This window comes from Trifolium pratense, linkage group LG2 (assembly GCF_020283565.1).
Source record: "Trifolium pratense cultivar HEN17-A07 linkage group LG2, ARS_RC_1.1, whole genome shotgun sequence".
Taxonomy (NCBI): Eukaryota; Viridiplantae; Streptophyta; class Magnoliopsida; order Fabales; family Fabaceae; genus Trifolium; species Trifolium pratense.
The window spans coordinates 7,738,381-7,751,269 of NC_060060.1; the positions used below are offsets into that span (position 1 = coordinate 7,738,381).

At 31.5% G+C, this 12,889-nt stretch overlaps 1 protein-coding gene across 1 annotated transcript; it reads right to left on the reverse strand.

Annotated features, from left to right (window-relative positions):
- Positions 1-3,098: 3,098 nt before the first annotated feature.
- On the reverse strand, positions 3,099-7,800 carry LOC123909962 (beta-glucosidase BoGH3B-like). Its single transcript, XM_045960917.1, has 10 exons — positions 7,647-7,800; positions 7,086-7,326; positions 6,631-6,835; positions 6,371-6,461; positions 6,131-6,276; positions 4,920-5,163; positions 4,707-4,811; positions 4,414-4,596; positions 4,115-4,319; positions 3,099-3,813 (listed from the first exon to the last, which is right to left on the reverse strand). The coding sequence occupies exons 2-10, from the start codon at positions 7,303-7,305 to the stop codon at positions 3,329-3,331; spliced, it is 1,884 nt and encodes a 627-aa protein (XP_045816873.1). The 5' UTR covers positions 7,306-7,326; positions 7,647-7,800; the 3' UTR covers positions 3,099-3,328.
- Between the last annotated feature and the right edge of the window lie 5,089 nt (positions 7,801-12,889).

A 12,889-nucleotide genomic window follows, 5' to 3' on the forward strand; every position in this document is an offset into this window, starting at 1 on the left:
ACAAAACTTAAAAAACATTAGGGACAAGGGTCATTAAGTTCATAATGCAAAATCACTTTTAATTGCAGTTGCAGAATTGAATTTAGGGACTAAGGGTAATCAAAGCAGATTATACATCCATTCATGCATTATTATGAATAAAAATTCATAATATCTTTTAATAGAAAAGCTGACACCGATAGAGACAATTGCTTGAGTAGCAATTACAGCAACAACTAGCTTTCACATTCAGTGACATTTAATCTCTTACAAAAATTGTTTTTCGAAGCAGACGATTGAAAGTTCTTGAATACTCACGAATGAAAAAATTGGCAACCCATCATCATTACGAATAGGTATTGATTATAAACCAAACGGGTCAAATATAGGAAACAAGTTTCCAATAAGCAGAAGATTGAAAGTTATTGGGACATAACAAGTTTTCTCAATTAAAATTTCGTGTTTTCAAGCAGAAGATTGAATGTTCTTGAAATATCATATCGGTATCATCAATCCTAAACATGACCATGTCATAGACCCATTTTTGCACGATTAAGGTTTTTTTTTTTTTTTCTCAAGCAGGAGATTGAATGTTCTTGAATGATCAAGAATGAGAAAAATGGGTAAAGTTATACCTTCTATCAAGCAGAAGATTGAATGTTCAAAAATGGGTTTTGATTTAGAGAAAAGGGTTTTGATTTTATGAAGCAGAAGATTGAATATTACCGTAGCAAACAGAAGAGATTAACGGCATAGATCGAGCATACCAGTTTCTTGATCTTTCAACAACCCACAGCGTTTGCGTGTTTCGTTATTTTCTTGTTTCTTGAAGAAGAAAGAATGAGTTTTTCTGTTCTTTTCACAAATTAGCGTGTGCGTGCGTGTTTTGAATTTTATTGAATGAAACGAAACGACGGCTTTAATGTGCTGTTTGTTTTAGTTTTTTATTTTCTTTTAATAATTTAAAATAATTTAAAACTTCAACTATAATAAAACAAATTTTAGAAATTCTAAAAATAATATGACCAAAATGCCACTTTATTTTAGGACCAAAATTAAAATTTGATAATTTTTTATAGGGAACAAAACACACTTAATCCAAATTTTTATTACTAATTTTTATATTTTCATTTTTTTTTATAATGAAAAATTTAAAAATTAACTATAATAAAAAAATAATAATAATAAGAAATACATATTTTCTCTCGACCAATTAATATGTCAATGGTAATGGATGTCATGAGGTGCAATTCTATCTTTGATTTGATCCAACACAAGACTTTAACACTTACTCTATTGATTAAAATCTTCGGCGGATAATGTAAGATTTTCATTTTATAAGTACATTTTCTTTAAACTTATAAGGATTTTTTATTTTATCTTTATTTTCTTTAAACTCTTCGTTCTAAATTCTAATATATAAGATCTTTTTCACAAAGAGTTAAAAAAGTTAATGTTTGCATTAAATTTTTCAATAAGATATATTCTCTTTCCAAAATCACCCTTCAATTATTGAAAGAAAAATAGTAGTACTAATATTATTTTTTTTGAATGGAAAAGATGAATATATATATATATATATATATATATATATATATATATATATATATATATATATATATGTGTGTGTACCGTTTGACCCAGCTTTTTTCCATCATGATTCGTCATATCTTAACCCTCATCACCACCGTAACTACCTCAAACTTCACTAACAAAATCATTTAGTTTTGTTCGCGTGAAGCATTATGAAGAAACTATAAATTAGAAGTAGAGCAAAACTTTACCAATGAAATTGAGTTACAAAATTACTTAAACTTTTTTTTTTTTTTTGCTCAATCTTAACGACATGGAGAGATGAAGAGTTTGTGAATTTTCAGTTTGCCTTCAACTTTGATTTGGAGAAAAGGAGTGGAAAGTTTTTCTTTTTTGAGAAAAAGGATTGCATAGAATTAGGATAATGGTAATCTAGCTAGTAGATAAAATTTTACTTTTAAGATAAATGAATAGAGTGTTTGAAGTTCGAATTTTAATCTCTACATATATAATGTGACGTCCTTACTAATTGGGTTTAAAATTCATGGAGACATGGTAGTATATAATTAAATGTTTTTTTATATAATTTCCGAACAAAAATTCAAGAAAGTTGGAAAAAGTTTAAGGTATAATTTTTAAAAAAGTTGGAAAAATTTATACAAACGAAAAGTAAGGATTTTAAAAAAAGTTGGATAAGGACTAGTTGGAATTATATTACTAAGAATTATACTTGGAATGCATGCGACCATCCACTCTTGCTCGATTCTTTGCTTAACATGCTACCTGAAACTGATTAGAGTTCATGTGAATATTGATATTGCTTGCCATATCTATGATATTTATCGCATAAACCGTTGAAAATCTGAGATCAACTTGCAATAAATGTTGGAAGGGACATAACGGGACACAGAAAAATGAAGTCTAATGATTCGCATAAATCGTTGAAAATTTGAGATCAACTTCACGAAAACTTCATTTTTCTAATCATTAGACTACTCGACATAAAAATTAAGCTAATGAACATTTCATTATAAGAATTATGTTACCAACGCTTTGGCCCAGTACTGACCCAACCCACCAATTCTGGTTGCAAACAAAAAAAAGGAAAAGATAGAGAATAAAATCACATGTGACCAAGTTTACTTAAGTATGTGTACTAGTATAACTTGACTATCAGGTTGTGAACTTTAATCCCTACCCTTCACATAAATATATATCAAATCAATAGACACAAAGCCAATTGGTCCAAGATGGACAAATGAATTTGTTGGTCCAAATTATACGGAACCTAAACAATAACATCACCAAAACTAAAAACATCATTTGAAATGGTATCTATCAATAATGATTGTGTTTTTATTCATGGTACCCTTATATGTTATGATGTTGCAAATGGTGACATTTGATATCAGGCTTTTGAGCTTGCTCACAATAATAGAGCTTAAATTTGTACGATTAAGAGATCACCATGATCACAATTTGTAAGATGTACATGAATAAATTCAAGCTGATGACAAAATAAACTACTAGTTTTCTTTTTCTTTAAAAAAAAAAAAAAAAAAAAAAGCTATATGCAAAGCACCATATCATCCTTTCAAAGAGTAGCTCTTTTCAAGGGCAATAATCATTTTATTGAAAAACCAAATAAAATGACACGTTTATACTAGTAAAATTATCAAGGTACCATACAGCACATTTCTAATCTAGTGTTGAATCTCATAATTGCAATATTAGAAAGGCAAACATAAACTCAGCAATTAACAGTTTCAAGGCTCCTAGTGAAAAAGTGTTGTATTTGAACATGTTATACAAGGTTTCAATATTTGGTAAGGTTTGTAGTCAAACCAAATCCAAATGGAAATAGAGGATCATAATGCTTATCACCAACATTCATGGGGAGCTGGTCAACTGTCTTGAACCATGTCCTTGCCAGCTTGCCAGTGAATGGATAGTCACCGTAGAGAACGTCGGCAACACCTTGGCCTTCAGTGCCAGGAAGCCATGCAGCTACAAGTGCATCAATTTTTGAAAGATATGGCTGAATCACAACCGGTCGCCCAGTGACAAGAACAACTACACATTGAATAGAGCCACATACATTGGTGATGGTGCTTGGACCTGGTTCAGCTATTGTTAGATTCAAACTGTCACCAAATGTCTCAGCATAAGGGGGTTCTCCCACAATGACTATGGCATAGGAAAATTTGTTTGACTTGATAAAGTTAGCATCAGGATTTTCATTATAGACAACTTCAGTTGCAGGATCAACTGTATGCTTTATAGCATCGAGGATGGTTGTACCTGTCATCAAACATTAACTCTATTAGATGTGCTGTAATTTTTCATGTCACCACTTGTGGTATAGACAGTTTGAAATTGAGATTTTAACATGTAAATGACTATTGTTCAAAAAAACATGTAAATGACTATATACTTATTACTAAGTATTGTAATTTGTAACGAATGAAATTATTGGATTTTAAAGAGGCAAGAAAGAAATTAGAGATTCATATTGGACTAATATTAGAGACTGAATAATCAGTAATTATGAGTGATGATTCTAGAATTGTAGCTTTGCGAAGTAAATTGTGTGTTGACTTACCAGATGTAAGATCACTACCAGTAAGCCCTTGCCAAGTAATTGTCCATCCACCACATTGATTACCCAAATTGTCAGCATGACTTCCTGCAACCAAGATTTTTGAAGATTTCTTTGGAAGGGGGAGCAGTGGCTTCTTAGCAGATTTACCATTCTTTAGCAAAACTAGGGATTTCCGAACAGCTTCTCTTGCTAACTCCCTATGTTCCTGTTTAAGACATGATATGCGATCAACAAAACAAACTCGAAATGTATGAAGTATCCAGGCACATGTTCATAATCTTATTCATAAGAAAATGTACCTTGCTACCCAATTGGTTTGCTAGGCTTAGATCAGCAATTGGATTTTCAAAAAGTCCCATGGTAAATTTTACTCTTAAGATTCTTGCTACAGCATCATCAATCCTGCTTATTGGGATAATATTGTTCTTTACTTGAAAGGTTAGGTCATCGATGAACTCAGTAAAGTTATAAGGAACCATAATCTGCAAACAATACGAATGTTAAATCAAAATTAATTTCATAATATTAAACTTTCAGACTAACAACAATTAGATTTCTTTCTTTTACTCGTTGAAATGAAAACAATATTTACCATATCAATTCCAGCACTAACACCAGCTTGAACTGAGTATGAATAGTTAGCATGAGGAGGAGAGGTAATCCGATCAATACCTTGCCAATCTGATATGACAAAACCCTGAAAGACGGAGGAAAAATTACATAATATGAACCTATTACATTGTATTTTTAATTACTTATAAGTTCGTTTTTTACATTCAAGAACTAATTAAATAAATTTTATTACCCTGAATCGCAGTTTGTTCTTGAGGTAACCAGTGACAAGATCCCGGTTAGCATGCATCTTTTTCCCGTTCCAGCTAGTGTAGGAGATCATTACTGTTGAAACACCCTTGATAACAGCGTCATAGTATGCTGGCATGTGAATTCCAAGCAATCCTTTGTAGCTTATGACAGTATTGTTTTCGTTGATACCCTTGGTCGTGCCACCATCTCCCACAAAGTGCTTAGCACAAGCTGCAACCTTGTTCCTGAATCAAAGTAATTAAAATGAAGGAGCATTTTTAGTTAAGGTCCTATACATTTCATACAGTAAATGAGCTGCAATTCATTATTTAATTTAATATGAAAATGTGAAACTTTGTCATTCAAAAATCAGACACTGACAAAAATTAAATCTATAATATCATACCCAAATTATAAGATAAAATGATTTTTGAGTTATTTAATTTTCTGTATTATATGTGATAAGGACATGACATGACATGACATGCATGTTTCATGACCAAGGCTTTTCGCGTAATCAGGTTCCTAAGATATAATTTAAAAGTTCATATCTTTGTGTGTGCATGGACGATCGTGTTTATAGATGGTCCAGCCATTTGAATGCACAAGGTGGTGAGCCCAACCATCCAAATCATTAGAAAAACACAAATGTGTAGGACCATCATAATGGTATAGGGTCATCCTAATGGTATAGGACCATCCAAAAAGAAGCTTTTGGGTTCACCGTGTTTTCTATTTCTTTTTCTTCTCCCTTTTAATTTTATGAATGCAAAAGCCTGTGGAGCATAATCTTATCTACTGTAAATAATTGATTCTTTGATTGATGGTGGGGAACTAGTGTCTACGGTATGGTCTACACCATTAAAAAACCAAATTTGTCCAGAACGAAAGCTGAACAAGTGCCACACTCATATGAAACTTAAATTTCAAGCACTGTTGAATGCTTAAAAGAAAAAATATAAAAACTTATACCCAGAAACAGGCAATACAAAACCATAGGTAATTTCGAAAAAGTATAAATACAATATATTGCTGTTACCAAGAAACTTCAGTTATGGATGTTCAAAAGAATTTATAAATGCATTTTATGTTCTGAAATATTTTCTATCCATTAAAAAGCCCTTCATAGAAAATCACCATCCATACAACTACAAGACTAATGACCACAAAATTTTCTTTTCAAAACAAAGCTTGAAACAAAACAAAACTTACTTTCCAGCAACAAAGGGAGTTCCTTTCCTGGAATTTCCAGGAATATCTCCTTGCAGACCAGGAATAATTTCAGTCATAGTTTTAACAATCCGAGGGTCCTCACTGTAGCTTTCATAGCACCGTCCCCACCTTGGATCTCTACATACCTGTTGTTAATGAATAGTCCATTAACATATCAGCAGACTTGATCAATGTTATATGTGATTCAAACAATACAACATTGAAACGATGTTTCCTTACCGCAATACATGGAGCAAAAACATATGGAATTCCTGTAGCTCTAACTTCAAGGGCAGTTGCTTCTCCAATCTTTTTTATGAGCACTGGATCCCTAATGAAAAGTAGATTCCATTACAATAAAAGTATTACTTCATTAGGATTTGGAAAAACAAGATCATTCCGGTTACAAATTATCAATTAAATTAATGACACTACTCATTCATTCTTTTTTCTTTAATCAGTTCATGACTAGTCAAATTCCTGCATATACATAAACTTGCCTGGTAACTCCGAGACCAACATTGTGAGGAAAAATAGTAGCATTATAGACATTATTGTGACCATGAACAGCATCTATCCCATAAATCATTGGAATCCCAAGGGGAGTCGATAAAGCTGCATTTTGGATCTGATTCACCATTTTCACCCAGGTCTCAGCAGAAGCCTTTGGAGCCGGAACACTCCCTCCCCCACTCAGCACACTCCCTGCTCATCAATGATTGGTCACATATCCATAACATCACCTCATTAAAGCAAAACATAAAAAAAATCCTACGGAACACCGTCACTCTGACACAGACACTAACACGTCGACACTGATAATAATTGAGAAAATGAATAACCAAATGTACCCTTTACACAAATCCATCAACACACACTCAGATATAGAAAATATTAAAGCATCAAACAAAAACAAAGAACTAGATTTGAGTAACAAAGTGATGAGTGATTTTACCAATGAAGTACTTGCTAATGGCTTCAGGAGTAGCAACACTCCTTTCAAGCTGAGTCATTTGACCTATCTTTTCCTCCAAAGTCATTCTACTCATCAAATCTTTGATTCTTCTATTCAATGGCACTTTAGGATCTTTATACTTTCTATATTCTGCTTCTGAAAATGAAACCAGAAAGCACAGCAACAAAACCCCCACAATAGGGATTGAAGATTTCCCCATTTGAAAGGCTCAACAATCCAACTGCAGATATATAAAACAGAATCAGATAAATCAAAAATAAAAAAAAAAAAAACAACAAAAACCCATTTCAACACATGGATCAAACAAAGCAAAAAGACACACACAAACACACACACAGACACAGACACTCGAGAACTGTAAATCTTTGCCAAAAAAAGAGTTAACATATGATCTGCATTGACATAAAGTAATAAGTAAGAATCAAACATTGATTTTGGAAGCTAACAATGTTAATAATAACAACCATAACTAAAAAAATAAAATATAAAAACTCAAAAGTAACAGTTAAGCTGAAAAAGAAAAAAGGGAACTTTGTATACCTCTTGAAGAGAAGAGAAGAGGAAGAAGAAAAGAAGAAGTTGGATTTGTGAGGTAGTGGGAAATGAGCAGGGGAGGGTGGTGGTACTAAATAGTCAAATATAGAGATTAGAGACTACAGAGGACTGGTCCCACATACTTGGGTCTATGAAGTGCAGGTAATGTCTTTTATTATTACTGCAGTAGTACTATTTTTATTATCCCTTTCGATAGTATCCGAATCAAACCAAAAATAAAATCGTAAATCAGACCAATCCAAATTAAAACCGCAAAAAATTGCATTTAGTTTTAACCGCTCGGATTATTTTTCTTCTAAACCGCATAGTTTGGTTTGGTTTGCGGTTTTTATTTTAGAAAATCAAACCAAACCAAACCGCAATATTTAAATTAACTCTATCAACAATTAGCAATCAACCCAAATCGAGTCCATAAAACAGTAGTCGGTCTAAGCATATCATTTCACTCGATCCAGAATTATACTTTTGGTATTAAAAATAAGTTATTATATATATGCAATTTCTAGATAGGCATATTGCATCTTGTAAACAATAAAATAAATTAAAATTGGAAAATGATTAGTAGTGCGAACTCAAATTATGCGAATACCGACTAATGATGTGTCATAGTATTTTTATACTCTTTGACTGTATTTTTATACTGTTGACTGAATTAGTGGTTTTCAAAAATCGCTTTTTTATGTTAAAGTTAAAAAAATCCAGCTTCTTCTTCATATCTCGAGAGAGCATGCACGCAATAGAAGAATCAATGGTGGTCAGTGGAGTGGAGACTGAAGAGGGATACCCATTTTTCCTTCTTCGTTTCTATGGTGGGTCTCTCCCACTTCTTTGTGTTATGCTTCATTTGTTTATTTTCGTTGGGGTACCATATGTTTTGATTCACCTCTTATTTTATTCTTATGGCAGTTTCAAAATTTTCACTTCTTTGTTTATTGGAGAATGTTAATTTGTGCCCTTAAGGGCACATGTTAAGAAGATAAATGTGGAAAAAATTTATTGAACTTGTGGTGTATTCAATTATCTAAACATTAAATTCTTTGTATCATTAAATGCTATATTTCTATTTTTAGGTAGTTTAACATGTGCCCTTAGGGCACAAGTTAACATGACCCTTATTTATTTCATTTATTTACTTTGAGGAGTGCTAGCAACACACTCTTTAACAAACACACTCTAACACACTCTCTTCTATTGGTTAAAATTTATATGGGTCCCATAAAAGTTATATGGATCCACATTTTTTTATGAGACCCATGTGAATTTCAACCAATAAAAGAGAGTGTGTTGGAGTGTGTTTGTTAAAGAGTGTGTTGCTAGCATTATTCATTTACTTTTGTTTGAGATTTGAGATTATCACAAGAGAAAATCTCAGTCTCACGGATGGTAGATGGTTCAATAAGTTTAAGATTTATTAAAAATAGAGAGGCAAGTAAAACTATGAAAGTACCCTTGGTTGCTTTTTATGAATAAATAAATCTTTTATATTATAAACTTGTATACACAAGCAAGCCGTAAACCCTAATTTATTTTCTCTGTTTCCCTCCATTTTATCTTGCAATTTTTATTAAAAAATAATTTGGAACTCGCAACCCTTCAATGCAAGACAATATTTCCAACCATTATGGCAATTGGCAAGTATACCAATTATAATTAAAATTATGTGCAATAATTGATAAGCATCATCAATTTTAAAAGTATATCATATCAAAATTATTGTTGACTATATTATTCATCACGAAATATTTTTATGTCTTTCCTGATCAATTTTTTTTTTCTACCGGATCATAAATTTAGAGAATAATTATCATGTGAGATTTGGAAAGTTATTATCACGTGTGATTTGGAAAGTTATTATCAAATTCAATTCTGCTAAATCAATTTTGTTTGCAATACAACCATAGTCATGTCACTAATCACATTCATTATTTTGATTTTAACATTGCAAATTTAATATTAACTGATGATCAATTGATACAATATGCACTAGCAGATATTAAGATGATGTTACGTAGTTGTGGGAAGAGTTTAAAAGATTATCTTCAAATGCCTAGAGCAGACACATCATTAGTTCCTGATATACAAAATAGTTTAATACCCGACGAATTGAATTATAACAGACAATCATTAGCTGAGGAACATGTTAGATTGATGTCAACTATGACTTAAAAGCAACGTAAAATATATGACACAATCATGACAAGAGTTAACGAAAAACAAACCTGGTGTGTTTTTTATTTATGGTTATGGCGGTACAGGGAAGACATTTATCTGGAGGGCCATGTCAGCCGCATTACGCTCAAAAGGTGAGATAGTTTTAACAGTTGCCTCAAGTGGGATCGCTGCATTGCTTATACTTGCCGGTAGAACAGCACATTCAGAGTTTTGTATTCCTCTAAATGTTGACGAGTTTTCAACATGTACCATAGTTCCTAAAAGAACTTTGACGCTATTAATACAAAAAGCAAAGCTCATTATATGAGATGAAACACCAATGATGCACAAACACTGTTTCGAAGCTGTTGATCGAACTTTAAAAGATATTCTCAAATCTGTTGATAAAAAAAATAAACACATTCCCTTCGGTGGAAAAGTTGTTGTTTTTGGTGGAGATTTTAGACAAATTCTACCAGTAATACCCAAAGGTACAAGGTCAAAAGTTGTTCATGCTACTATTAATTCTCCGGTTCTTTGGAATTTTTGTGAAGTTTTAACATTTAGTAAAAACATGAGGCTTCTCGGTTGTGCTTCGAGTGGTGACGTTGAACAAAGACGATTGTTTTCTGAATGGGTTTTGGGTGTTGGCGATGGAGAAATTGGAGATGACAACGACGATGATTTAGAACTTGACATTCCATCAGATTTTTTGATTCCAAATTCAGGTGATCCTCTTGCTTCTATCGTTGAAAGCACATATCCCCAACTTTTACAAAACATGAACGATATAACGTATTTCCAAAATAGAGCTATACTAGCTCCTAAAAATTCAATAGTCGACACAATAAATGATTATATGTTGGATTTAATTCATGGTGAAGAAAAAAACATATTTGAGTTATGATACTCTATTCACACAAAATGTAGACGGTCAAACAGTGGATGATGTTCATACTCCCGAATTTTTGAACACGATTTCTACGTTGGGACTTCCAAATCTCAAGTTGAGACTTAAAGTTGGAGTTCCAGTTATGCTATTAAGGAATTTGAATCAAAAATTAGGATTATGCAATGAAACAAGACTTATTATTACGAGATTGGGAAAACGTGCTCTTGAAGGAAAAATTATTTCAGGAAGTAATATTGGTGATCAGGTTTTCATACTTAGATTTTCTCTAACACCATCTGACGTGAGAGTTCCTTTTAAATTTCAACGGAGACAATTTCCTATAATGATTTCTTTTGCGTTGACTATTAATAAGAGTCAAGGACAATCTTTAAAAAGCATGTTGGGATATATCTTCCGTCGCCAGTGTTTTCACAATGTCAATTGTATGTTGCAATTTCAAGAGTTACTTCTTGAAAAGGATTAAAAATATTAATCATCGATGATAACGGTGAAGATACGACTAAGAATTCGAATGTGGTCTATAAGGAAGTCTTCCGTAATATAACATAATTTTTTTTGTATGAATATTTATCCAAAATTATTGTTGAACTATCGTTTAATGTTACTCAACTTTTTTCATATACCTTACATTATCGGAATTATCATATCTTATTTAATTATTATATATCTTACAATTAATCAGACCCGTGCACCGCACGGGTCGATGTTATAGTAAACAAATAAAAAGGAGAAAAGAAACCATATAGCATAACTCATTAAAATTTTCTATGTTTATTTTGTAACCTTGAAAATATTGTCATATTTTTTATATCGTGATAAACCACACAATCCGAACTAATCCTAAACGCAATGGTTTGGTTTGGATGTCTTTTCAAAGACCAACCAAACCAAACTGAAACCGCATGCATTTTTAACTCGCGATTAGGATGACTTTTATGGTCAAAACCGAACCAAACCGCACTACGAACACCCCTACTTTCAATACTGGTAATTTATTCCTTATGCATCGTTTGTTTCAGTTTTTTTTTCAAAAAAAAAAAACATTTTTTTTTTAATTTTATTTGTGTTTGCTTCAAAAAAAATTAAAAATTATTTTAGTAAAAAATCATTTTTTCTTCAAAATAAAAAGCTACTTTCAATAGGTTTTTTGAAAATCTATTTTTTTGAAAATTATTTTCTAAAAAAATAGATTTTTGTAATTGTAAACAAAATAAAAATAACTTTATATTTTCTTCAAAATCTTTAAAAAAAATCTCTAATTTTTTTAAAAATAAAAATATTTTTTTTAAAGCTTAAACAAACAAATCCTGAATTAGATTATTTAAAATAAATGATTTTTTTTACGTAATTTAAAATGAATGATGGCACTTTCAATGCTGGTAATTTTCTTTTTTTTGAACCAATGCTGGTAATTTTTTGTAAAACTTGGTAACTACTTAAAATAAAATTAGGTAACTATATTTATTGACGCTAAATATGGTTGGTTTGGTGGTTCAAGACTTCAAGTAAACGAGTCATGAGTTAAGTCAAGAAGTGTAAGAAGGGGTTAGATGTTTTATCTCTACTAACAAAAACTTATATTAATTATGGACATTACATATGTTAAACAAAAAAGTAGATTTTATTTTGCAAGATTTTTCGACGGGTTGGAAGAGGTTTGGACTTAAAATGCTTATTCTTTGCCGTTAAAAGAGGAGTTCCCACCCAATATTTAATCATGTATCATCCAAATCTAATTAAGGAACAAGACTCCATTATTTGTGTTTGGCTGCTTTCACTTTTTTTTTTTTTTGGTAACGATGGCTACTTTCACCTTATCATCATCTAGAGATGGCAATGGCTAGAGTACTACAATACTCATCCTCGTACTCGCAATTTGAAAAAATACATGTACCCATTCTCATATTCGCGTGGGTAACAACCTTTGTACTCATACCCTATGGGTACCATACCCGTACACGTTACCCGCAATTTTACTAAAAATAAATCGATCAATTATAAAATATTATATCGTTTTAATATAATTAATTTTTTTTAAAAGATTTTAATGTTGACTCATCAAAATTATAAACAAAATTATTACTAACTCATGTTAAAGTTAATTTCTTTGTTGATATATTCACATGATGTTTGTATTATGTTATAATATTGTGGATGATGCGGA